General features: G+C 44.3%; 2 protein-coding genes and 1 long non-coding RNA gene across 3 annotated transcripts; 1 reads left to right on the top strand and 2 right to left on the bottom strand.

Moving 5' to 3' along the window:
• Positions 1 to 92: 92 nt before the first annotated feature.
• LOC135576525 (uncharacterized) lies at positions 93 to 5,748 on the bottom strand. Its single transcript, XR_010468320.1, has 3 exons — positions 2,613 to 5,748; positions 2,295 to 2,439; positions 93 to 1,149 (listed from the first exon to the last, which is right to left on the bottom strand). It is a non-coding gene; the product is annotated as an uncharacterized LOC135576525 (long non-coding RNA).
• Positions 5,749 to 5,893: 145 nt separating this feature from the next.
• LOC106146037 (uncharacterized) lies at positions 5,894 to 10,084 on the top strand. The gene is made up of 2 exons (XM_013371428.2): positions 5,894 to 6,520; positions 8,151 to 10,084. Exon 2 carries the CDS (start codon positions 8,172 to 8,174, stop codon positions 9,072 to 9,074), a length of 903 nt encoding a protein of 300 aa, XP_013226882.2. The 5' UTR covers positions 5,894 to 6,520; positions 8,151 to 8,171; the 3' UTR covers positions 9,075 to 10,084.
• Positions 10,085 to 15,606: 5,522 nt separating this feature from the next.
• LOC106146036 (keratin-associated protein 10-4) lies at positions 15,607 to 26,232 on the bottom strand. Its single transcript, XM_065042689.1, has 4 exons — positions 26,152 to 26,232; positions 23,568 to 25,225; positions 17,479 to 17,616; positions 15,607 to 16,499 (listed from the first exon to the last, which is right to left on the bottom strand). The coding sequence occupies exons 2-4, from the start codon at positions 25,203 to 25,205 to the stop codon at positions 16,044 to 16,046; spliced, it is 2,232 nt and encodes a 743-aa protein (XP_064898761.1). The 5' UTR covers positions 25,206 to 25,225; positions 26,152 to 26,232; the 3' UTR covers positions 15,607 to 16,043.
• Positions 26,233 to 27,821: the final 1,589 nt, after the last annotated feature.

The following is a 27,821-nucleotide window of genomic DNA, read 5'->3' as shown; positions in this document are numbered from 1 at the left end:
GTACACGTGTTTCACAGGAGACTGAGTCCGTTCCGTCAATCACTGCAGGGCAGTAAGGTGTGTGCAGGGTGGAGAATAAAGGAAACATGTGAGAATAAGCAGAGATCACACTTTTATTATATCAGACTTGTAATTAGAAAGCAGCATACAGGCTGTAGATAATAAAACTTAACATATTATTAGCCCAGCAAGCAGTAAATTTGCAGTCTTGCTCTTTCAGTGATTTAACACCACCAAAGGCAAAATCCTCACCCCATTATTCATTAGAATTAAATGCTTCTTACTTGGGCTCCTTCTTGCTTCATTTTAAAAGTGTTTTATTACTTAATGAACTCTTGCTGTTCTGCAATTAGTAGCCCCACAAACCTCTTTGTTCTGTTTGCTACCAGGCTCAGTGGAGGTTAGTCTCTATAGAAAATCTTACTACGTAATAGCCCTGGTGACTTTTAATACTTAAGCTGAGCCGTAGGGTGTCAACACTGATACAGCTTTCTCTCTGCCCATTACCCATATCCATTAGCTAGACCATCTATCAGCTGGGCTTCCAATGGGAGAAGAAACCTGGGTGCTGAGGTATGAGCTCCAAGCTTGATCACAGCCACACTGTACCCTCCGCAGCAGCAGCAGTCATTAATTCAAAGGCACAAAACCTGCAGCAGCGCAGTTCAGGGACTGCCAGCACCTCTGCTCTGAATGAGGAAGCAGCATGTGGTCACCAAGGCGCCCGGGTGCAGAAGCTGAAGCTGTGAACTATGTCTAGTGAAGCCTCTATCACACCAGCAATGAGAAAGTGAAGTTAACATGGCATGCCCCATATTTTGTCATCACTTCATATATGCAGGAGCTTCTTTGGTTTGGGAGGCCGTTGACTTGGCTTTGGTTTTGCTGTTGTTCCAGGTGTGGCACAGAAATGAGAGTTTGTGGTACCTTGGTGAGCATGGCTTGGCTTCTGATTTTGATGTAAAAAGCTCCATCTCTAGCTGCTCCTCAGGTTTCTTTTCTTTTCGGCTGTTGCCACACCTGCCTCTGCCGCTGCTGGGCAGCTGGTGCTGGCTCTGGCACATCTTTGCTTACCGCAGGTGGCAGGGGGCTGTTTGCTTGCACTGCTGCTGGTCTAGCTGGGAGGACTTCCTTCTCACAAGCCAGGAACTGAGGAAAATGTAATAGGAAAAAAAATATCTGAAGTTTTTGAACCTCTTCTGTATATAAAACAACAAACCAACAGAGGAAAGAAAAGCAGCAGCAAAAGTAGCACTTTTCTATTAGAAGCACTGATAGCTTCACCCTAATCCACACACAAGTGTTAGAAGGAAGCAAACTGTGAGAGTTCAGGATTGTTATGATTTTAATGACTAACTCAGAACAATGGAATGGAGAAGATCCAAGATAAGTCTCTCTCTTGAGCCTGAAACCCCTCCCATGCTATCATCCCCCTGCATATTCACCTGCTCAATGTGCCTTTCATTGCTCAGACCTTGTCAGACGATCCTCTTCCAGCACTCAGCTGTGTTAGTATCGGTGTGCAGCCCAAACACCTCTGAGGACACCAAGGTTGGGTCAGAATCCGTCTTGTCAGACACGGCATTCATGCAAGGCTGTGAGGTTCCTCAAAATCTTTCCTGCTACTCAGGGATTTCTCCTTTCATTTTCCTTCCCAAGGAGTTTGTTCTGTCAGCCAGTACATGTTATTAAATCAGATGCTCAGAGCATACTAAGCTTTTATGATTTCCTCTTTCCATAGCAATTCACCTAATAGTGCAGTTCTAGGATATAATGTCAGGTGTGTTTGTATAATCTCCAAGTCCTCTGTGCCTGAGTGTCTTCCTCTAATCACCTTGTACAATGATGTGATGCCATCAAAGTCTCGGGAATGGCATAGATATAACTAAGATTATCTCTGTTAATCTGTGGCATTACACAGATGCAGAAATAGTTGGAGAAGAAACAATTTAATTTCTAGAGCCTTCAGCTCCTGAAATTTAATCTCAATTAATTCTATTTGCAAATGGAAGAGTACATAATTGCTGTCACCAAACTATAATCCCGCAATAAGTCATATTATGGCAATCCTAACTAACAGTTTTTAATTGATTAATCAGAATAAAACTTACCCAACCTGCCAGCAAAGCAAAGCAGCAATGCAGAGACAATGCAAGAGACTTCAGAGTCAGAGAGGTCCTTATATACCCCAGGAGCCCTACCTCCCAGAGAGAATGGCCTGTGCTGTACATAGTGCACATTTTTTCACAGCTACAGAACTACAGAGTTTGCAGAAACAGGTGTTCTTTCCTGACCTGTAGGAGATAAAACTCCCCATTCTTAGGCATCTTCTGTTTTAGCAGCAGAAGTCTGTTGTGCTGGCCACACTTGAAGCACGAATGCTTGTGCTTATTCTGATGTTTTCCAAATGCTGCACTCTAAAGCTCTATGCCTTCAGTCCTGCCAGAAATAAAACAAAAATAGCACAGGCAGAAAATGCACACAAATTAAAAACGTGGGGCCTGAATCTCAGGGACACTGAAGCCCTTTTTTTACTTATTAGGAGCATATAGTAACCTTAACCCAAATGTAAGTGATGTCACAAGAAGCTCCCGGTTGCACCAGACATCTACCTGTCCACCATACCCCAGTGAGGTGATATTTTATCCCCTTCCAAGAGTGCAGGGAAGCCTGAAACACGGCAAAGCACCCCGACTGGTCTCTGTTCTCCATCAGCAGTGCTGCAAAGATGAGTACAAAGCCAGGGTGACCTTCAGGCTGTCTACTTTACAATTGCACGTCCTGGTGTATGGGCTAGAAAAGGCTGACGACAGAGCTAAACTCCAACAAGTCCATTCCTGAGTTCAAGTGCAGGAATGAAGCAACAGAGAATTAGGCTCTTTGATGTGATGGCTGACTGGAAAGTGTCCCTGTTGTGCCCAATGGGTTTTCGATGGGGCAATCTGTTTTACACAAGAAGCACAGTAATTCTGCAGAAGTTAGGAATAAATTTAGGCTGGGAATCAGGAGATGATTTTCAAGAAGCAGTGCAGGGAGGCTCTTCCCAAATCAGAAAATCAGAATCAAAATACGTAACAAGGTGGAGGCTGGTGAATTTATGGAAGATGTATTATAACTATGAATGCAGAGTCACAGTCTTAACTCAGTGATTCAGCCGTGTACATCTCTTAAGAGCTGTTAAACTAATCCATTGATGTAGGTCTAGAAAGAACCCGTCTGGTTCCAGGGAAGCTCAGGTGCTCTACTGTGGCAAAAATGAAGAGGAATCACTCGTGAAGTAACAAGCAGGAAAAAAAAACACATTAAAATGAATAAATATATATATAAAAGCATGTATACTTGATATCCAGTACTTGGATATCACAGCATTTAGGAGAAAAGATGGAGTCTACAGATGCTTTAGTGACTGGACATACAGGCAGACAGACCGATACTAGGAAATTCAGTAACAGGTAATTATGTCTTTTGTCTTGTGAGATGAGTTAATCAAGATATCCACCCTAAAATGATGACAGACACAATAATAAAGAACAAGATGGGGTGTCAACAAAATGGTGTCTAATTAAGTGAGCCATGTCTTGGAAGATCCAGTTCAGTGACTTGTGAATCACACCAAGACTTGAAATCCAGGAGTGCAATAGTTTCCTCAGATCATTTCTCTGTGCACAAAGGTTCAAAGTGCTGTACAACGAAAGTGCAAAGAGCGCTCATGTGGACATGAGGTGAGAATCACAGTGAATATGCCACATCCTGGGCTGCCGTGGTCTTCACTTCTAAAAAAGTTGATCCCTTTTTTCAGACTGAAGGAATACAGCTTCAGGACCCCTAGAGATATTGAGACACTCATCTCAGCGATAAACAAGATAAAGCAGATGGCTGCAGACCTCCATTCTGAACTGCTAGCACAACTGCTGCATACCTCCTAGAGCATCTTAGACTCTTGGGGACTTAATTACCTAATCAGGATTTGCAAAGCCACTGACGAGCAGATACCAGTACAGGACCTACCCAAGCCATGTGGAAGATGGAACAGCATTTTCCCTCTAGGAAGAAGGATGGACTCAGGCCAGTATTTTTCTCACTTCTAGTGTTTTGTTCCCTGGAATTAGTGGCACAACTTCAGTATCAACTGGGAGCTGAGCTGCGCTCCACCAGGTGAGAGATGAGGAGCTGCTTAGCTCCACGTTCCCTGTAGAGCCACCTTACTTGGTGCACGTTTCTCCGGTAGTTTCTCAAACATTTTAGCAAGGCAGGTTTCACTGCATACAGCATTTGCCTCTAAAAATAGTTTTTGTGCAATTCACATGGAAGGGGAAAGCAATTACACCTCTACTACGGGAAAAACATTCACTCCCTTTCCATGGGCTGACTTCAGAGACTCTTCAATGATAATTACCATAATTTTTCTGCTGAGGTTGCTGACATGGAGGTGAAGTGACCTTCCTGAGCGTCTCCAGACCTGGATCCAAACCAATGTTTAATGTCAGGATGGCCCCACCTTCTGATCTCTAGACAAGGTTCAGGTCGTCTCCCTTCCAGCCATGGAAAGTGATTTTCTTGAATCATTCCTTGTTGCAAGTTGAGGCCGGAGATTTGATACCCAAACTGGCTATGTACTCCAGAAACCTCAGTGCTTTCTCAACACAGAGCCATGACTGTATGGCCTGTAACAGTCTTTGTCTTGACACTGCTCCACAAGTGCTACGTGCTTAGTTTCTCTCAGGTGATCTAATGGATGGACATAACAAAAGTTACTGAAACTCTGGCCTGAACGTGCACATTCACTTTTCTCAAATGCATATTTTATATCAAGATATGCAGAGCCTCCTTTCAAACCCAGTTCCTCTGTCCTCTCCAGGCCAGCAAGTGCAAAGATAAAACCCCCTTTTTTCTGACTCTGAGCTTATTCCACCTATCTTCCTGCTTTGAAGGGCTATATTCGAGGAGCAAATCTCAGCAGAAGGGCTATTTTGATAACCACAAAGCATGATGCTGCCTAGAAAGCAGACAGGCAGGTTCTCCACTGCTGGAAAGTGTCCTAGTTCCTGCCTTCAGCAGAGCTGCAACGATCTGAGCTGTGATTTGTACCAGAATAGCAGCAGATGCAGAAGGCAAAGTGAGGCCTGAATCAGGGTTTGGTCTTGGGCTGGGATGTTACCCTCACTAGCAAAGGCTTGCAACTAAAACTAAGCGACTTCCAGAGCCAGGCAGGAAGGCAGCAAGGCAGGGCCCCACTTGCAGTAAGATAAGAGAGGAAGATGCATGGATGAAGTCACGCTATAGAAGAAGATGATGTGGTCTAAAATTCAGGTGTTCTGTCTGTCAGTTCCCAAATTATTATTAACAGAGGAAGTTACACCACAGGTAGAAACTCCTTCTTACATTTGCAGCCCAGGAATCACAGCCAGTGACGGACACCAGCTCAGCCTGTTGCAATGATTGCATCTGGAGTGCGTGCCCTGATAGCACTGGTAAAATGGTGGAGACGGGACAAAAATAGTCCCAACACAACCAAATATGATGAAATTCACCTTTGTGTGGGATGCCTCATTTCCACTGCTGAAAATAATCCTACCATCAGAAGTGAGGAGTGTTCGACTTGTATCCTGAGAGGTCGCTGATATTTTGAGGATAACAATCAGTGAGCTATTTTCACTCAACAAACTTTTTTAAGTGGACTAATACTTAGAGAATAAACTGTATATGCAACACGCTCCTTTTATTTCACATGTAGATTGAAACATCTCTTCAAATGTCATTCTGGCACCTAATTGAGACCAGTGCTCCCATTCAATTTGGGTGTGATAAATCTTGCATACTATTTTAAAAATTCCTTTATTTTTCACATGGAGATAAACTAATTTCCCTCTTGTGTCACATTTGGATAGCTGGGAACTGCATCTTCTCTACCATGGAAAATAAGTTGCGTTGAAAACGATTTGTCCTGAAGTGAAAAATTAATGAAATCTATGAAGATCTTCATGGGAAAAAAAGAACAGAAATCCGAGCATCCATCATGAAGTGATAGAATCACAAGAAAGTGACTTCAGAGAATTTCTGGACAAAAAGCAGGTGCAAGAAGTACAGATTAGCCCCCTTGTCTTAAACCACAGAGACATCCTAAGCAGTGGGAGCATTAGCTGCTGTGAAATGACTCATGCAGGGGTTGAAGGGGAACCATGATGCTGGACACCACACAAAGAACCGTGATCTCTGTGGGGTCTGCAGTGAATGTGTTAACCTGAGGGCATGACCTTTTTTCACACAGAAGGTTTTTTTAGAATCAGCTGAGTCAGAAAGGGGATTAAAACACATTCTGCACCAAAAGCCACCTCTTCACAATGCCTACGTGTAAAACAAGCCTGTGGAGGAACTGCACAACGGTAGTTGTGAAAGAATGAGCTCATTGCCTAGGAAGACTCATCCCCAGAAGGCAGGGCTTTGAAACCATATAAAAGTTCTCAAATCTCCGTGCTCCACCATCCACTCGACTCTGTGCTTCTCCCTGTCGACTGGTTGGGTAAGTTGAAGAATACTGATACTTTTTTGTGATGTGTATAGTTTTATTGCTTGGTTAATGCAGGCAAACTTTTAAAATAAGTGTTTTATTTGATACCTTTGAATATGGAGAAGATTCCTGCAAAGAAGATAAATCGTGAGCATTGAGGTAGGACAAGCAGTCTTGGAGTATCTCTGCTATGCAAATTTAGATTGAGTGTAAATCAGGGTATAGTTGTGTTAAATTAGATCCTTTCTGAAGAGGAGATTAGATAAAATTATGTTGGTTTAAGTATAAGTGACCCTTCCTTCAGAGAAGGAGAAAGTCCAAATGGTCTCCTAAGGCTCCTTCCAAACCAATTTTTCTGTGATTCTGCTATTTATAACAGGGATATTTTTGCAAGAGACAAGTGACACTGGTCTGGAGGGCCTATCAGGATGTGGAAGAGAGGAATGAATTTGCGCTGAAGATGTGCGGAGCGGGATAGGCAACATGGGGAAGGGAGAGTGATCTGTGTTGGTGCTAGGCCTGCTTTGAGGGGACTTAAAAACACCCCTTCCAGCCAGCACTTCTGTGGCTCTAACCTTTTATTTGTGCCCTTAGACTGAGACTTTAGAAAAACAGCGACACAGTTTACTAAAGACACAGCACCAGTCCAGCTGAGCCCGGTGCCTGCCTTCAACAGCCCACAAAAGAGAGGCAGTTTCATGAATTGTTAGGAAAACCCATTTGGCCTATTCCATGTTACTGGCCTTGGGAGAAGAAATCCAGCCTGATTATTCTGATTCATGCAAGCTATTTGCATTATTAGTGGCTATTATAATGCAGAAACAGGGACACATTGCCACTGCTGATTCTTTCCGTGACAGCTGGAAGAATTGTGCCACAGGTAACCTCAGTCCATTATGTCATCCATGTCATAGTGAAACTTGAACAAGAGGAGGAGTTGGCCTCTTGGTAGTGTAAAGACTACTAGTACTATAGAAAGATGTCACCTTACTGGTGAGGTCCACCTTGAGGCCTTAGAACTTCAAGTATCTAATGTCAAGTAATATCTGGAAATAATTTTAAAAGGGGAAAAATCAAATGGAGTGTTTCTCTTTTGTCAGCGTAATATATCCTGTGTGGCCCAGATTTATATTTTTGTACTTTTCAATACACCAAACGTTTTTAAATATTTGTCTTCAGCATTCATGATTTTTTATTGCTGTTTTGACTTTCTGAAACTGCTATCAAAGCAGAACATCTGTTATCTGCCAGCTCCTATCACCAGTTCCCCAGGACAGGAATGAGAGGGAGATAGCACATTGGGAAGAGCTAAGAGCTAAGCAACAGGAGGAACATCTCTGAAGTGTATATCAGCTCCAGGTTCAAAGGAGTGCCTCTGCCTCAGGTAGACCTGACTCGGCTGTGCCACATCATGTAACAGAAAGGAGAAACAAGATAAGACAGAGTTAGAGCGGGAGCTGAAAGACAGGATGAAAAAGAAAGAGCAACTAATAATTCTTTCTAAGCCAATCTGCCTTGGGAATCCAAGGGAAATTAAGAGAACTTTGCTTTTGCAGCTGATTCATGTATCTTAAATTTTTTTCACCCTTATCCCAATGTAGTTTGTTTAGCAGACACAATAACGCTCTGACATTTCTTTCAGATAATCTTGTTTCCTGCAAAGATGTCTCTGAATCAAACACAAATCAAGCAGGAAATCAGCCTCCCACCTGGCTTGAGCAAAACAGTTCCAAAGCAAAGCCAAGAGCCTGTGCCACCTGCTGAGCCGGTCCCATGTCCACAGCAACAACCTGAAGTCCAAGATCAAACACCTTGCCCAGGATCAGTCCCAGCAGTAGTGGTACCAGGCCCAGAAAAAGCGGTGCCATTGCAAACACCGGAGGTGGAACCAGGCAAGGGAGAAACACCAGTGGTCATAGTACCCGAGCACCCACCCCAGGAGCAGCAGAAGCAACAGCAATGCAAAGTACCGCCAGCTTTCCCGCCTGCATCAGACCCTGAGCCTGTTCCCGAAGATAAATCGTTGTGTATAGAGCTGCCTGTGACAATTCCTGTTTCCTGCTCTGAACAAGCTCCATGTGTGCTTGAGAAGCCCGAGAGCAAGGAGATTCCTGTGCCAGTTCCTGTTACCTGCTCGGAGGCTGCAGTGTGTGCCCAAGAGAAGCAGCACTGCAAGGAGACCCCTGTGCAAATCCCTGTTCCTTGCCCTGAACCTTCACAATGTCCCCAGGAGAAGCAGGAGTGCAAGCAGATCCCCGTGCCGGTCCCTGTTGTGGACCCTGAACCCACACCAAGCACCCAAGAAAAGCAGCAGTGCAAGGAGATCCCTGTGCCAGTCCCTGTTCCAAGCCCTGAACCTGCACAATGTCCCCAGGAGAAGCAGGAGTGCAAGGAGATCCCTGTGCCCGCCCCACCCCCTCCAGAGAAGCAGGAGTGCAAGGAGACCCCCGTGCCGGTCCCTGCTCCCTGCCCTGAGCAAGAGAAGTGCTCCCTTCCAGAGAAGCGTCCTCCCATCGAGCAGCAGCAGGTGAAGCAGTCCAACCAGTGGCCACCAAAGCAGAAGTAACTTCCAGGTGACAAAGGAAGCCCTGAAGAGAGAAGATTGAAAACCCAGACCTCTTCTCCCCGTGTCTCACAATCAGAGGTCATTTTCCAACACCCTTTTTATTCACTGCAGAATTTCTGTTCGGAAGCACAGCTCCCCCCCTGCAGCTAATGCTAGCGTTATCCTATACTAACACCCATACGCTGACATGTCGGGACTGTCAATAGATCATAACGCTTCAAGTGGTGTCGCAGGCATGTGTGTTCAGCTTTCCAGCAGCCTGAATTTCTGCCCTCTCCCAATCATCCTCCTGGCTTTTAAAGCCCCAAAAGCATGATGGCATGCTTGAGTCAGGGTTCAGTACACTAAATATGCAAACCTAACCCGAAAGCAATTAGGGACATAGAGCTCATCATCCAAACCTGCACAGAGCCTCCTGGTTTTCATGCTTTCCTCCCCAGCTCCCTGTACGCAAATCCCATCTCCCACCTTGCATTTAGGGGGTTTGCCTATTAATAATAGGATTTGAGGTTTGTGCAGAACCTGCTGCTAAGGGGTTCTGGTCAATAATAACAAGACTTTCTGAATCATGAATCCATAATTTTGAATATTTTATGCAATTAAAAAATCCATTGGGCTAGAGGAAGCAGATTTTTCCGAAAGAGCCATCACTCCTTAATTACCTGCTTAGCTGAACTGGTAGCGCTTTCCTCTGACAGCTCACTTTGGATTTTCTAGGATGAGTAGAAGAACAGCTTGAGCTGAGACTCTATGGAAATAAATATATACCTAATTAAATCCAACCCAGACATGTTTTGAAATAGATTAACCTCAGGCGTGGCTTACATCTGTTAGACAGGGTAAGGAAAAAATCATACACAGTGCTGTCTCAGTTACACCCTGCAACATGTTTCATCACACAGTGTTGTTGCCCGTTTATTTGCTACTGATCTCTAATTATTTTAGGCTGATGTTGCATCTAGGATTTATTTCACTGTGAAATTCAACAATAAAAATGACGTTGAATACCAGGTTGTGGAGATTTTTAATAGCTTGTGCTTAAAAGCTAAAAAGGACACTCAGCTTACAACAGTCGGTAATATTTTAGACTCAAATCAGGACGCAGAAACTTGGGTGCTTGCAGGGACCCGGGGTCTGCTGCTCCCCCAGGCCCCTGAGTTAGAGAACCTGCAGGAGTCCTCGCACTGTGTCAGTCCATGGGCTGGCCAATAACCCTGAAATACTAATTGCACTGGAACACCACTTGCACTGGAACACCTCTCAGTGAGACACCCCATCCCGGAGCTTGGCATGTGCCATCAGCTCACACCGCACCATCCCTATGGTCAGTCTGCCTAATTTAGTAATATTCACAGCCACTCTGTGACCTTCAGCAGACGTAAGGCATGGGCATAGCTATGAGGCAGGTTGCAAGCACCAACACACGAGTTTTTCCCACACTTCAGATGAGCCAGGAGTGATGTAATCACACTGGTTTGGCTGTGTACCTGTTAGATGGGTGTTAGATACACCCAACCTCACCGTCTGAGCACAGAACCACACTGCGACACACAGCTTCTGGTCTGCAGAGCAAGCTTACGTCTGGCTGCCACAGCAATACCGTATCACTCAACAGCTTCTGTACGTATGATAATTTTCCTCCTCTGCCATACAGCTGACTGGAAATCAATTAGCCGAGCCAGTATTTCCCATTGAGAAACTGATATATTATGAATCCTGTTTCTGATTTGTTTAAAACCAAAACTATTCATCCTGAGCAAGCAAAACCTTTCAGTGTTAAAAATTTCCAAATATTATTTTCCTCTCAACAATTATACTATATCTGAGACTCAAAATCACAATTAACTGCTTTGCTAGGCCCACAAGAATATAGTTCAGAATATTATACCTTGCAGAAAACTATGTTTTCTCCGTTTGCTCTAGTGCAGGATGAAAACAACTGGCAAGATTGCCCCAAGAATGGAAGCATCTTGATCCTGAGACAGTTTTGACACCCGGGGAGCCACTCTGCCCCAAAGGACCCTGTATTTAAATGGTCTTTATAGAAATTGTGATCACTTTGTGTCCTGTTTGCTCTAGGCATTTTGCATTTCTGGTCTATTTGGTCATCATATTAATAGATGTAGGTTTCTAGATCTGCCTTTAATCAATATATGGACAAATAAATCCTTGGGAAATCTGGAAGGCAAATGTGCATGGCACCCTGCGTATGTGTGTCTTATATACAAGAGTATGTTTAAAGGTGATTCTTCACATACTAAAAGAAAGAAAAGGAGAATGAATGACACTAGTGAAGAAAAAAAAAAAAGCAGGAAGCAAGTAATAAGGTTGACTGTAATTTTATTATAGTGGGTAATGAATTAAAGATCAGAAGAAAATGATCCAATAAGATTTTTTATATTAGAGGATGAATAAATCCAAGTTAATGAATCACATCTTTTTGTAAAGTAATTTCTGCTTGCGAACAAAGAAGGCATGCTGCAAATTTCTAGCTATTCTGGCTGAGCCAGCAGACAAGAGAGCTTGGAAATAAGTATTTGCATCTTTCATGGCACTTTTGTGGCCAGTGGTGCTGGTGCTACTTCTGCTTTGGGCATTGCTGCTGCTGCTGCTGTGGGATGCTCTTCACAGGACACTTGGCTTGTCCTTTTGGGGCCTGGCTTTGCTCCACACACTTTGGAGGACATTTTTCCTGGCACTGTGGAGGGATTTGCTGCTGCTGTTTCTGCTGGTGGGAAGACATCTTTGCTAAGCCTGGAAGAAAACCAAGGTGACATTTTAGTTATTTTAAGCCCTACACAGTTCTCCTTTCTGGATATTATAGTTCTGCTGTTCAGGCCAAATTTGTGCTGGTGACTCCAGTTTGATGCAGCTGCCTCATAGTGCTTTTCTGGGCGCCTGTCACAGTTAGTCTCTATGGAGTTCAGCATCTCTGCTGAGGCCTCAAGGCATAACTGTATATAAGCATGAATGAGTGTAAGGATTAAGCATCATCCTAACAAAGTTGTGATCCAAAGAGGTAAACGGCTATAGAAATAGGGGGCGGGATGGCACAGAAACAGTGGGAGTTCTCCTTCTTTCTTTCTGTTCACCGTTTTCTGAACATTTCAACTTAGACAAACTAAGAAGCAATACAAAATGTAATGAAAGCATATTTAGTTCAAGGAGAACCTCAGAGCAATATTTAAAACTCAAAGAGGAGCTAAAAGCCAGCAACATTTCTGTATTATAAATGGTTTTGAAAGAGAAAATAATTGGATAGCAATCCTTTCTGGCAGCAGCCATATCTCTGCTTGGTTCATTAAGAGACTCAGAGCAGGAGCTGTGTCTCTGGCTGTAGGTGCAGGTGAACTGTCTTCCTGCTGAATGATGATATGATTTTATACAAAGAAGTGAAACTCAGAGCCCTGGAGATCCAGGAGACTGTGGTGATCAACAGATGTCAAACAAGGCGCTGGTGGATGCCATCCTTTGGCATCGATACCCAATAGTTATCCACAAGGATTCTTATCATTTGGAAAAAATTATTAGAGTTGACAAGGATTTGTTGGTCCAAAGAGTCAGCAAGTCACCGTCTGGAGCTTCAGAATGCCGCCAAATAACATAACATGGCCTTCACTCATATGGAGGTGAAATTGCCAGGGAACATGGGCTGAAACTGTTACTGGAGAAACAAACTAAAGAAAAAAACACCCTGTCTTCCAAGAATAAAGAACCAGAAACCCCCACCTGTACAGCTAAACATGCATAGATGGACTTACCTAATGTCTTCTGCTGTTGGAGGTAGGGAAGAAGAAGCCACTCAGGGTAAAGAGCCTCCCGAAAGGGAGGCTTTTATATGGTTTCAGAAATCAGCCCCAGGAGCTGATGACAACAGATTAACTTGATGACCAGAATCTTTCACAACCAGAACCTGCTCCACTGACACCTCCGTACACCTGGACTTCAGTCAAAGTCTGTGAGAGATGCATCCTCTTTCAAGTGCGGGGGATTTATTGTTTACACTGTGAGGCACACCCGATTATTTTGGTAATAACTGGCTAATTTATTAATAATTCATTTGTCCCGGCCCTGGGAAAAGATCCTGCAACTGAACTCAGATTTGAGAGGTGGCTCAGATCCATTCTGGAGTTAGCAGAACATATTTGCACAAAGTTTAGGTGTTTCCTGATGATGGTTTTGTCTGTGGTCACCAGGAGAGATCTCCATAAATCTGAGTGGGGTGGGAAGGTCTGTGTGTTGCATCCTGGCTCCCGGGAGGGGCAGCAGGTCTGTCTTTGGCAGTCTGTGTTTTCAGGTTTTGCTTCTATCCTTCCCTACTTTCATTCCCTAAAAGTGGAAGGAAACATTTTATACTATCAAGAAATTAGAAACCTTTCCCCTTATTTTTTTTCTTGCATTTTCATGTAGCTTTTCACTGAAGCAAATAAAACTTCTTATTTACAAACACTGGGCTTGGCTTGCTGAAGCTGTGACAGGGGATGGATCCCTGTTTCCAAGGAAAGAACAGAGAAAATGTTTCAACTGAAACATGGAAAAGGTAGTTCAAGCCTCCTTGAGTATTCCTCAGTGTTACGCCTTCTGGGGTCATATTCAGCCCTGCCTCCATTACAGATTTATGATGCACAGAGAGATGACAGATACGGCTTCCATGGGTGTAGAGGAACAGAAGGTGCTAATGGAAAAAAAAATCGTCCCATATCTTAACATCCCTCACTCATGCCTGATTTACCAGGAGTTTTAATGATCCCAAGGTTGACATGGACCAAATGTTGCTAATTTGTTGTAAATATACAGGAGAATCTTAGCAATGCTCAGAACTAACCAGAGGTGCATAGGAGAACAGTGTGTCAGGGCTTTTGCAACACATTTTCCTACACACAAGGGAAGAATGATGGACATAAACCAACAGATCCCTCCTGGCACTTCCTCTGGGGTTTTCAGAGCTGCTTGCTCCCGTCTGTCATTACTACTCCTAGTGCGATGCTCACGGCAGAGAGGGAGAGAAGAAAGACAATTTTTGAATGACTAACACAACTGATAGAGCTGGATGAAGATGCCTGGAAATCAGTCATGGGTGACTAACGTGTGGGATGGATCTCATTAGAAGCTGCACATGACTTCCTGACTGAGACTTCTTCCGTGCCTGAAAGTGGGCACTGGTGCTACACATGTGGCAGCAGCAAGCAGTTATTAGTGAGGTTATGGGTGGCAGAGTTCATTGTTGAATCCCCAAAGGTTTGTGTTCAACAGTAGGCATTAGAGGTACATGTTCTAGTCTCCCTCTCCATTTTCATGCTGTTGAATATCTGGGCCACCTACCCCTGCCTTGTCTGTCTGAACTGAAAGGCGTGTTCAGGTATAGAATTTGTTTGCCTTACTGAGACATGTTTTGCCCATCATTATTCCTGTCTGATGGTGTCACCTTTCGGTGTTGACAGAAATAACACAAAAAGGAATCCACTGTCAGATTCTCTACACCCGTGTACAAGGATTCATTAAAAGCTGATTTGGTAACAGTGTTTACGCACACCTAAATATAACTCTTTTCTTTTCTAGATTAGATGTTCCCCACCCTTGCCATAATGATGCAGTAGGTGGATAGCAATTGTCTACATCCCAGACATGGAAATTGTGTGGCCATCACAGAGACAGAGGTAAGCAAGTCACATGCACAATATGGAAGACAATGGGAGCACCATCTCTGAAACTCAGCATTTAAATGGGTGTAATATCCCTCCAGACAGTGGGCCTCCTTTGGTTTTAAAAGTCATGACTTCAAATAAGGATGGTGTATTTATGAGTGAATTAAAATATTATTGTATGGGCCAGACATTAACAAACCTGGAATGCTAAGCAGCCTATCAGTCAGGGATACGATTTCTCCTTGTTGCAGATGGGGAATGGATAGGCAACAAGAGTGTGACCTGCCCAAAGCCACACAAAGTATCTGCAGCAAACCTGGAAACAAACCTGCAGTCTTTCAGGGCTTGAACTTGTTTCCAAACCAGAAAAAGATTAATCTCCTGAAGCCTCATTCCCTACTTTCTATCTTTAGCCAGTGAGGATCATGGGAAGCACTCATCAAAGATACCATTTTCATGTCCAACAGAGTGTTTTTCAGAAATAATTATAAATCCTAGCAAGAAAGTTTTATTGCTTTCTGTCTTGAATTTCAGTCTTTCTTCCACTCAAATTTACCTTTTAACAGTTTCTAAGATTTACCTCCAAAATCCAGAGATATAAAGATCAAAATTCTATCTGTAATAAAGGTCAAAATTAAATTCATATCATTATTTTCAAGTAGGACAAAACATTTTTTTTTTTTTTTAATCTGTCAGAAAAGTATTGACCAGATGATGGTTTTTTTGTGGTATTGGAAGACATTTCTCCATGTTATAATGCCTGCTGTCTCCTCACCGTACAGCAGGAACAAATCCTACACAACCATAGCAGCTTTTGGAAAGAAAGGAAGATGTTCTTGGGTCTGAAGACATAGAAACAGGGAGATGAAAGAAAGATAGAAGACACATTATGCCATCGACGGTCAATTTTTATTGCTGCACATAGACATTAAAAGATAAGAGGACATACATCAGAAGACAAGATGGGAATTAAAGAACAGAAGGGGAGACATCTTCCAACATCAACTGCTTACAGTACAGCCATTGCAAAATAATTTCCCAAGATGCCCAGCAGTTCAGTATTGGCCAACTGCAGTTACCAACAAAAAAAGTGCTGTGATAGCAGGAGCAGAAGTATCATAGGAGTGAAAGATACAGACTGGAAACATTCAAAGAAGTATTTTTTAAGACAGAGAGAGCATGGGGTAACCAGTCTGGGAGACATCTCGTTACATCGCAGTGGGGTCTGTAACCTGGTTTTCATTCCATGGATATTCACAAGCCTATGGATACTGCAATGCACCAAAACATCAGGACTGCACACCAGGCTCAGGTGTTAAAGCAATCAGCATGGGCGAGAGCAGCACGTGCTGCACGGCTCCAGGACCACGGTCTCACATGAGTCGACACACTTGGTGGTGCACTGGGTGGTGCAGGGCTCCACGCACTGGGTTGTGCAGTGGGTTGGGCACTGAGTGGCACATGGCTTTATGCAGGCATCAATACACGTGGGGGGACAGACCTCCACACACTGGGTGGTGCAAGGCTCCACGCACTGGGCGACACAAGGCTCCACACACTGGGTGGTGCAGGACGTGGTGCACTGAGTGGCACAGGGCGCTGGGCAGACCTCCATGCACGGCGTGGGGCATGGCTTCACGCAGACGCTGCTGCAGGGCTCCGCGCACACCGTCTGGCAGGGCTCCACGCACTTGGTGGCTTTCTGCACACAAATGGGAGGGGGCAGGCAGGGCTGCTTGCACTGCTCGCAAAAAGACATACTTCTGATGTGCTGGTAAAGCTAAAGGCAAAGAGGAGAGACATATCGATTCAGGACTTGCGCCCTTTCTTCCTGAGCTGCAATTCACAACCTGAACTTCTGAAACATACGTAGCAGTTAACTGAAAAGGACTGTTAGAAAAAAAATCAAGTGTGAATACTTTCTGGTTTGAGAAATATACAACTAACACTGCCAGATTACTCCATCCTTTCTTGGCAATCTGCAAGCGCCTCTATCAGGAAAATTAAAGCCATGAACCCTGAATTTTATAGAATTGCATGCACTTAAACTTTGAAGAACCAATCCATAATAGGAAAATAGTTCATTTCCTTATTTTATTAATGAAATCAGCAGACTTCCCAGGAACCCATCTTCTACTTATCACTTCTACAGTTCCTCACACACACTACAGAGCACATTCCCCTTTGTGTAGATGTTGAGCTGCTCATTCCCAAGGATAAAGCCCAAAGACCACCAATTTGACACTATCCCAAATCCTGCGGCTGTATATCGTGGTATATCATTGGAGGTGTATCAAAATAAACAGGCTCAGCCTATCATAAGAGAGGAGTTGGCCCAGAGGTTGCAGCTCCTGTTTCCGATTCATTTCTTTCAGCTTTGCCCTCAGGTATTATGCAGCGTCCTTCTTTCAGACAATGCTGCTTTCCACTTGTGTCTTTTGAAGTCCCAAGACTTGCATCCACTAATTTATTTAATTTCCAGACTTAATGAAGTACGAAAAAATTAATGAAGATGGAATATGAAGAAGGATGAGACACAATTACAGTTTCTGAAGAGGTTACAAGACGTTTACAAGCTACTTAAGGAAGAGCAAACTCTAAACAAGAGTCAGACATCCTCTCCCCCATTCCAGGACAAATCCTAGAACAGAAACACCAGAAGAAAAGCTCTTATGTGACCAATAATATATTCTTTTGACCAGAACAATCAAGTAACACAGCCATCACATTATCTCCTGACAAATCCAAGAAAGACTTACCAGTTCACCAATAGAGGTGAGTGAGGGAGAAGTCAAATGAACTTGTGTGAGCATTAAAATGGGAACCTTTTTATATGGTTTGCACGGACTCATCTCCGGAAACAAGGGAGCCCAGGGGTATGGACACCAGACCACTAACTACCTGAACAGGCTCCACCTATACATGCTTTACATATTTGTTTACATCCTAATTTTTGATGGAAACCTCCTTCCAGGAAAAGCATGTGATCCTGAGCAAATTGTGTTTCCACCTAATACCCAAGTCATGTGGTTCCCAATGGGAATGACACAGTAATTAAAAAAAAATCAGGTACTGAATTAATTGCTTTTCAAAAAAAGATGTAATACTCTTGGACAATTTCACCTCCTTATTTCCATAAATATCTGGATGCTATCTTAGGGTTTTTTTCAATGCAGTAAGAATGTATAGGTATTATTAGGGAAGATGGAGAACTGATCTGATTTACTATGAGAAATATCATGTCTTAATTCTCATGGTAAGAAGCAGCTAATGCTACAGTGGGTCATCAGTGCTTCCACAAACTGTTGAGGAATCTGTTTCTCCAGTACCTTTTTAACCATTAAATACACCCAACCCACTCTTCTCCATCCTCTATTAACCACACTCATGCTTGGCAATGCCAGTGGGAACACAGCTCTAGTTACCTTGAGGACCTCTCCAAGACATACAGGGAAAAGTAAAGGGGCACACATTTCAAAGGCATTTTTTCACTGCCAGGGCAGTTTAAACTCCAGTTTAAGTGGGATTTAGGCCCAGGACTTCGAATTAGCATATTGAAGCCTTTTGCTGATAATGATATCTCAGCTCTGCAGCACAGAAAACCTTTATTTTTCTGAGATATATGGAGGTGGTCATCAGGCTACATTTAGGTGGCCAAATTCTCCAGTGAGATCACTTACACAATGTTAAATCAGGAGGAAAAAAAAAATAAATTAACCAACCCATTCCGCATGAGGAGAACATCCTGTTTACACTGGAAACCAGGAGTTACACTGAAGAATTGCAGGCATTGGCACTGGTTCTTTACTAGTGTTCACAAGGGGAAACTGGAATTCCTGCCCCAGTCTCATGTGGGCTGAGGGATTTGCGTTGCTCTTGACATCCTCCCAGCAGCAGCTCATGGTTCATTCAGTCTTTCCACTTCTCTTCTTTTGCTGCAGGGACTTGATGCATCTCATGCAGATTCTCCCTCCCAGACTCACACTGCTGTACTGGTGACTTCTATAGATGATAGGAAGAGATAGGGACTTGTATAATTCAATTCACTTGTGTTAGACATCTGCTGGGCTCGCCTCTGAAACCAATACTTAGAACTAGTCCTACGTCTCCCTTTCCATAGTGGGTTATTGCATACCAAATGGTTATATTTAAGGGGCAAGAAATTGTAACAACTTCTAATAGAAACAGACATTTTAGGAGATACAAATTGACCTGCATTTGTAATATGTGGGAACATCAGAGGGTTGGATTATTATTCTTAATTGACACATTTTTGTGGATATCTATTATATTTATGAGCAATTAGGTCATTTGATTAGTCACATTAACTTCAGTGAGTCAGGACGCCACAGCAACATCCTTTCATGGCCAGCCTCCTTTGGCAAAAGAGCTAGAAAGAACTTTTTCAAGTAAATGTTTCAAACTTTTTCAAGTAAATGGCCCATGTTAATGTCCTTGCTGGTGTGATAGGTAGCACTTTCGTGAAATGGGCACATCAGAGATTGAACCTGAACCAGAAGAGGTTCTTGGAGTCCGTGAAGAGACAGACTCCCCCATCCAGAGGTTTGTCTGGTGCTGCAGAAGAGGACCCCCCTGAGCACCATGTTCTGGTGCTTAGGAGAATATTTCTGAAGAATTCAGTAGAAACTAAAATGGTCAACCCTTTTGGACCCAAATAATCCAAGAAAGACTTTGTATTTCACCACCAAGAACTATCATATATGGAGGCACATTAGGATTGGAGCCATTTCCTATAACTATAAAAAATTTGCCTGCAGACATGAAACACCGCGTGGTCACGGAGACATGACTGTTAACATAGATACAAAAATTCGGGATGTGCAGAAGTCATGATTTTTATTAAACAACCCAAACCAAAATTTTTGCCTAGGTAATCATTTGGATATGCACCATTTAGGGCTTTTCAAATGGATTTCTGCTAGAAAATAAATATATTTCACAAACTCCTAAACACTTTGATTTAAAAATATGACACTTCTGGATTTCTTTGCATCCATTAGTTTATCTAAAAGCCTCCTAAGTAAGTTTTCTTCACCTGTGGCATCAAAACACTGGTTGGTAACAGGGATTTCATTTTGCTTGTATGCAGCAACCCACATAGTATATCACCCACATTTTGATGAGCAAAGCGTGTTAATAGAAGTCGAGGATTCTCAGCATGGCAAGGCCTTCCCAGCCTGCCCTCCTGCATGTTGTTGCAATTAAATCTTAATGTCTGGGGCTTCATTACACCTGGCTTTCCCCTCTCATCATTACCTACCACAACTACCTGGGGAAGGTAAAGACATGTGATACAGCACCAAGAGTACTTTCCAGGTGGGGATGGTATCCAGGCCGCTGATCCACCACTCCATCTTGGACATCACCGCGTAGCTGAGATGCCAGAAGGCTGAGTATAGACTGCAATTAGCATCACATGAAGACGAAGGTCTTGTCTAGTCCGTGCCCTAGGGACTGTCCGATCAAGTAATTAGATCATTACTTCTGGGGATGAGAAGAACCCAAACACAGCACTATCCACCTCTTTTCCTGTTTACTCAGGATGGTGAGTACTCCATGAAGAATGGTAAGTGAGCATCTGAATGCAATTAAATCTGAAAAAGAGGAACTAGCTGTGGTTATGAAAAAAAAAAATGCATTTGTTTTATCTTTTGCTTTCTGATTGTTACAGATATTTGCTTTGATTTCCCAATATTTTAGAATGGGGATCTAGAGAGCACTTTGCCTGACAGAGCAAGGACTGTGGGGCTACTACATTTGCTCATGCTGAAAAGCATTTTTCTCCAAAACTGCTACAACAGTTTCATAGATGTAGTATAAATGTTTAAGTGTTCAGGAAGGAAGCTTATCTTCCTACAGCACAATCTTTTGATGTTCACCTGGAAATTAATTGTCTGGTCTCAGCTAACGGTCTTAGCCTTTTAAAATGAGTTTCCTTGTTCATATGGAGGATTAAAGATAATGCAAGAATCATGCCGTCAGAAGGATGATACAGTGAAATAGTTTAAGGGAAAATCTTATCTGAATGCTGGTTTTTCCACCAACAGTTTCTTGTTTCCCAGAAGACTGGTCTGTGTGATTTGGGAGCAGAAGCAAAGGAAATTGTTGTTTGCACAGGAGCTTTTAGTGAGTTTTAAAGGATTTTTGGAGTCAAATCAGACCTGCACAGAGAGGTGATTAGGAAGCCTTAATTGGTTTGGTATTTCCATTGTGTAGCATTTGTGCCTAGGTAATGCCCAGAGAACTTCCCCAAGTCTAGATACCCACTATGGTGAGAGTTGTACAACCTGTGGCAAGATCCAGGCTCTGGCACAACCTTTTGAGAGAGGAAGACAGAAACAGAAGAGCTGTGAGGGCAGAACAATTCACTTGAGGCCAGATCTACGCAACCCACGTGCAACGCCACATCCAGTGGGTGTGATTTATCATGTTCCACTATTGGTTGGACTCCTCTACCAGAAAAAGTGAGACAGTGATAATTGTACATTAGTCAGCAGACACGTGCTGTGGGGCATCTTTAAAGAACGAGCCAGTGGGTGCCCAGGGACAGAACTGTGCCCGTGTCTGCTGTTACAGTTGTGCTGGCTTCCCCAACACTCTGCTTCCCCATCTCTTCTCCCTTCAGCAGCTGCTGCTAAACCAAATCCCTCTCTGCACCACATCTGCTCTGGAAACCTGCAGAGCACTGCCCTTGGCATGCGTAACAGTGTGACTTTGAGTCCCTGAGGATGTTGCTCATTCCCGGGCAAACAATTTACAAACAAATCCAGTGCTAAGGAGGAAACACTGGGATCCTGCTAGAAGGCATTCATGTGGGGTTACCAAAATTGTCCAAGACACCTTGCTAATACTAATAAGGTTTCTGCAGAATTCGGTGATGAGTGAATGCATGTTGATCTCCCTAACTGATGAGGCTTGCCCAATTGCCACCAGAGACAAGAAAATAGAAGCTGGTTGCAAAAGGCTGAGATAGGACCTCTTACACACAAGTAACAAAGTCACAAGCCACAGTCTCCGAGACCTGCTTATCTTTCCCTCATTAGTGGCTTACTTACCCATTGCTCATAATGGAACATTCAATTTCTGTCTGTGGGATGCAGACACAGCTGGCCCTAAGCTCCTCCAGCTTTGGAGGACCACTTCAGCAAATGGTTGGTTTTTAGTCTTTTCAAAACCATGGGGCAGCAATGCTTCCTCACGACAGACAGCATCCTTTCTCCCAGCAATAATTCTACTGTCCAAGTGGAGACCAGTGACAAGTGATGCTCCTCAGGGATCAGTATTGGCACTGGCGCTGTTTAACATCTTTGTCAGTGACATGGACAGTGGAATTGAGTGCACCCTCAGCATGTTTGCCGATGACACCCACCTGTGTGGTGTCGTCAACACGCTGGAGAGAAGTGACGCATCCAGAGGGACCTTGACAGGCTTTGAGTGGTGAGCCCGTGTGAACCACATGAAGTTCAACAAGACCAATTGCAAGGTCCTGCGCATGGGATGAGACAGTCCCAGGCACAAATACAGGCTGGCTGGAAGATGGATTGAGAGCATCCCTGGGGATTTGGGGGTGTTGGTTGATGAGAAGCTCAACATGACCCAGCAATGTGCACTTGCAGCCCAGAAAGCCAACCGTATCCTGGGCTGCATCAAAAGGAGCGTGACCGGCAGATCAAGGGACATAATTCTCCTGCTCTACTCTACTCTTGTGAGATCCCACCTGCTGTGCTGCATCCAGCTCTGGGGCCCTAAACATAAGAAGGACACAGACCTGTCAGAGAGGGTCCAGAGGAGGGCCATGAAGATGATCAGAGGGCTGGAGCACCTCTCCTATGAAGACGGGTTGAGAGAGTTGGGGTTGTTAGCCTGGAGAAGAGAAGGCTCCAGGGAGACCTACGAGCAGCCTTTCAGTACCTACAGGGGACCTACAAAAAAGCAGGAGAGAGACTTTTTACAAGGGCATGGAGTGATAGGACAAGGGGTGATGGTTTTAAGCTGAAAGATAGTAGATTTAGATTAGATACAAGGAAGAAATTCTTCACTATGAGGATGATGACGTGGAGGCATGGGTTGCCCAGAGAAATTGTGGATGCCCCCTGACCGGAAGTGTTCAAGACCAGGTTGGATGGGACTCTGAGCAACCTGATCTAGTAGAAGGTGTCCCTGCCCATGGCAGGAGGGTTGGAACTAGGTGGTCTTTAAGATCACTTCCAACTTAAACCAGTCTATGATTCTATGATGATCATTCTATGATCTGGAACCTATCAATGAGTCCCAGATCTCTGGCTATTGCCTTAGACTTTCACATGCATTCCAGCAGGAGCTGCCACTCTGCAGAGATCAGGCTTTCAGGAAGAAATTAGGAGAAAGTGCGAGTGTAGGGGAGTGTGAAAGTGAAGGAAACGTGGACACCTAATGCCAAGATCTTTTTTTAATTGCTTCATAAAAGAAAAGGAGAGGATGGAAATAAAGAACAAATGGTGAAATTCTTCCATCCATATCAGTGCAAAGAAGAATTACAGAATCTCTCTCCCAGGCAATATTCCTGGGGGCACAAAATCATTCAGTTACATGTTACAAGGAAAAGTATTGTGTTTGAGGTAAATATAGCAGAAATGATGCAAAATGTAAGAAAAAACATTTGAGGATTTACTCTTCCTGGGACAGGAAGGGCACTAAGAAAGCAAAGATGTGAGGAAGATGTTGGTAGGTTCATGGATCTGCAAAACGTTTTCGTTCCTTAGCCTTTGTAGGATCCACAGGGCAATGGCACTGCGGAGTGGGGTTCTCTTGCAGCTCCCACCGCCCCACCCCCACACTCAACCCCTCAAGGAGCCTTGCATTTACGACAGCAGACATCTGCACATCTGATGGCGTAGGGCCGGCCACAGGTAGAGGCGCACACGCACACAGGCACAGCTTGTGTAACACAGGCAGTGGGACAGGAATCCACGCACTTCGTTACAACCTGAACGCCCTCAGAGCACGGATCCACACATGTGGTGGTGCACTTGGTCACTTCCTCACAGCAGGGTTCTACACATGAGGTGGTGCACTTGGTCACCTGCTCATAGCAGGGTTCTACACATGAGGTGGTGCACTTGGTCACCTGCTCATAGCAGGGTTCTACACATGAGGTGGTGCACTCGGTCACCTGCTCACAGCAGGGTTCCACACAAGAGGTGGTGCACTTGGTCACCTGCTCATAGCAGGGTTCCACACACTCAGTGGTACACTTGATCACCTGCTCGCAGCACGGATCCACGCATGAGGTGGTGCACTTGGTCACTTGCTCACAGCAGGGTTCCACACACTCAGTGGTACACTTGGTCACTTTTTCACAGCAGGGTTCCACACACTCGGTGGTGCACTTGGTCACTCTGCTGCAGCATGGATCCACACACTTAGTGGTGCATCTGGTGAAACCTCCACGGCATGGATCTACGCACCGTGTTGTGCACTTGGTCATTCTGTCGCAACATGGATCCACACACTTAGTGGTGCACTTGGTCACCTCTCTGCAGCAGGGATCCACACACCTGGTGGTACACCTTGTCACTTCTCTACAGCATGGATCAACACACCGGGTAGAACATCTTGCCACTTCTCTACAGCATGGTTCCACACACTTGGTGGTACACCTTGTCACCTCTCTACAGCACGGGTTCACACACCTGGTGGTGCATTTGGTCACTTCCCCACAACATGGATCAACACATGTGGTGGTGCATTGGGTCACTTTGCTGCAGCATGGTTCCACACATGTGGTGGCACATCTAGTCACAGGTCTACAGCATGGATCTATGCATCTGGTGGTGCACTTAGTCACTTCCTGGCAGCATGGTTCAACACATGTGGTGGCACATCTGGTCGCAGGTCTACAGCATGGATCTATGCACCTGGTGGTGCACTTGGTCACTTCCTGGCAGCATGGATCTATGCATCTGGTGGTGCACTTGGTCACTTCCTGGCAGCATGGATCCACACACTCGGTGGTACATTCACTCACACCTCCACAGCATGGTTCCACGCATGTTGTGGTGCCCTTGGTTACCTCCTTGCAGCACGGATCCTCGCATGTGGTGGTGCACTTGGTCACTTCCTCACAGCATGAATCTTCACATCTGGTGATACACTCGGTCACTTTGCAGCAGCATGGGACTGCACACTTGGTGGTGCACTTGGTCACTTCCTCACAGCACGGAGACACACGTGTGGTGAGTCCAAGGCAGCATGGATCTACGCAACCAGCAGTCTGTGTCACACCAAGATTACTCAGGTTCACGTAAGTGGTGGTGCCCCGAGGAACCCCTCGATAGCAGCAGGGTTCCACACGTGGAGGCAAGCACTGGATGTTACAGACGGTGCCACAGGGATCCACACGATTTTTCACAGGAAAATTCTTCACCAAGATGGTTGGAGGTGGAAGGCAGATCTGTCTGACTTGGTAATCATTTTCACACTGCATCTTTGAGGGAAGGGTAATGTCTGAAAGCAGGAAAGGAATATACTTTGTGGAAACAGAGACATTCAGCTTTCACAAGGTTATTTTATACACTGAATCAAACTATACTTTTTCCAGTGGAATACTTAATGCACTGGGAAAACAGACTGAAATCGACAGCAGGACACTGACTCCACATGAAAGCATTTTAGACACATTTGTAGCTACTGGCTGTGTGCACATTTCAATCAACTTCTTAAAACAGGAAGAAAAGTAGGGTTGTTTGGACTCAACTAGATTATATCAAAGTTATGACAGCCCCCACCTGACCACAGCTGTTCTTGGTTTGGAATTAGCTCTTCAAAATTACTTCCCGATTTCTACCCAAAAAGGAAACTCCGAGGCTTCTGTTGGTGCCCTGTCCACGTGAAGGTCCTCAGGTGGAGGACATGAGTCGAGGCTTCGCACCGGAAAATTTCCACAAGGAAAGGATCTGGTGGCCACAGTACAGCTGTTTTCCTACCTCTCCCATAGAAGTCCTCCTAGTGTTTCTCATCCAGACTTCCTTCCAGGCATTGCTTACCCATGCAGCCTGCAAGTCTCCACTTCTTATCTTCCCTCCTACTTCTTTCCTTTGAAGTCCTAGCCTTGCTTTTTGATCTCTCTCAAACCAAATAATTTCCTGGTTTAAACAGGGTAGCAACGTCATTGAGGAAAGAGAGAGGTTAGTCCACTCTCAGCTACACTGAGACACATCTCGCTAAAGAAAGCACAGCAGTTGCAAAACATATAACAAATAAAGACTGGTAGAAGGTGGAATAAATATTTACCCTTAGCTCAGCTATGTGATAAGTACCATACACAAATCTTGCTAAGCAGAAGCACTTCTGACTTGCTTCTGCAGACAATACTTAAAAATTAAATAACCCCAGCCACTGCATTAATTCCCAGTAAGCCAAGAGAGACTTACCCAGTTCACCACCAGCAACTAGCAAATGAAACCGAAATGGTTTGAGAAACTCTACAATATGTATCCTTTTATATGATTTCAGTGTCCTTGTCTCCGGAAGTGAGACACCTCAGGAGTATGGAAATATAATTTTTAATAATCCAGACCTGTTCCACCTCCAGTCATTAAATTCTGTGCTTACATTATAATTTTAATGAAACATAGCCACTGAGGTGGTATATGTGACACCGTAACTGCTGCCTGCAAGCTTGAATTCCTGATCCATGTATTTCCTATGGGGGATGGGGAACAAAGAATTGATGATACAGACTGGAAACAATCCCCCTCGGGATTAAACTCTGTTTTGATAAAAGATACTTTGCTACATTTTCTTGCACCTTCTCCTCAGATAGCCATACAGATTGCGATTACAGATGGGCTCGGACTTTGTAAGCAGCTTTGTTCTGCTCTACTGTGAAAGTTTGCCTGCTCTTGCTAGTGCACAACAACCCTCTTACCAAAAATTTTATTCCTGATAATCTGGTTGTAACTTCCGTTGTTGTAACCTGCAGTTATTGCCTCTCACCCTGTCTTCAGGCACCTCTGAGAAGATTCTCTCCATTAATACACTTAAAATAGTTGAAAGGGTCCCCAGGATCTCCCCTAAGTCTTTTTTACCTCCAGGGTGAGCAGGTCCTCCAGCCTCTCCCCATCCATCATCTGTTCAAGCCCCCTGGACCATCTTGGTTGTGTCCATTGGACTCACTCCAGTTTGTTGGACACTTTCTTGCACTGTGGGCCCCAAATTTGACACAGCATCCAGATGTGATCTCACACCTGCCAGACAGAAGGAAGCACTCTGGAGAGTGAAGCTCAGTACTTGGGCACACTCAAGTTTCCTGGGAAGCTTCATAACATGCCTACTCCTCAATCAAGTGCAGTGTGCCAGCATAACCAAAATTTGTTATGGTTTTAGCAGTTAGGCAGCCAGGGAAGGCTTCATACTGCGTTAAGATCCTCAGTGTCACTTAAACTCCTTCCAGGACTTCTCCTGTGGTGGCACATCTCTTTGCAATGATGCTCCAGGGTGACGGACCACCTGTGTTTGGTGCTCTGACCACAGTGCCTGTGGTAGTGGCCCTTTTTGGTTTGCTGTGCACATATCTATCATGTAGCAGGCTAAAGTGAGATTTAAATATGCTGTTCACGAAAGACAGTGGACTGTGCATGACAGCCATAGCACAGAGTTGCTGCTTTCTACCTGCCACAATTTCAGTCAAGTAAAGATGTTATTGTCTGAAATTCCCTCATTATAAGACAGAAAGGAGAGCCAACATGCTTACTTGCATGCAGAGACGAGGACATGCATCAGCCAGAGATGAAGCTGCGTTTTTGTGTCTGCACTCTATCATCCCTTTAAAAGTGCACCTTCATGCTGCTGAGCATGGTGGTGCCCAGAGTAGTGGATTTTGGTTATTTAAAATTGGAAATGTTATTTAAATCAAAATAAGTAAATGCAGGATGCATGACCACTTGGGTTGCCAATGCTCTACTGACCACATTGATCTGAATTAACCAAGTATAATGCATCCAACTTTGGTAAACCAGTGGGCTGAAGGGAAAAGGGTGGTGGTCACTCCTCCTGTCGCCTGTCTGATCTTAAGGGTTTTAGCTGCATAAGGGTAAAGGCA

This window comes from Columba livia, chromosome 28, assembly GCF_036013475.1.
Source record: "Columba livia isolate bColLiv1 breed racing homer chromosome 28, bColLiv1.pat.W.v2, whole genome shotgun sequence".
In the NCBI taxonomy this organism is placed as follows: domain Eukaryota; kingdom Metazoa; phylum Chordata; class Aves; order Columbiformes; family Columbidae; genus Columba; species Columba livia.
This window is presented reverse-complemented; position numbering and strand designations above follow the sequence as displayed.

What these genes read in the sequence shown, in the direction of transcription:
- LOC106146037 (XM_013371428.2), top strand. Translation starts at nt 8,172, where the DNA reads ATGTCTCTGAATCAAACACAAATCAAGCAGGAAATCAGCCTCCCACCT.
- LOC106146036 (XM_065042689.1), bottom strand. Translation starts at nt 25,205, where the DNA reads ATGCAGTGTGAAAATGATTACCAAGTCAGACAGATCTGCCTTCCACCT. An exon ending in GTCGTAAATGCAAGGCTCCT is followed by an intron (nt 17,617 to 23,567) that starts TGAGGGGTTGAG and finishes CTGTTCAGGTAG; the next exon opens with TTAGTGGTCTGGTGTCCATA. An exon ending in TCACCTCTATTGGTGAACTG is followed by an intron (nt 16,500 to 17,478) that starts GTAAGTCTTTCT and finishes CTTTGCCTTTAG; the next exon opens with CTTTACCAGCACATCAGAAG.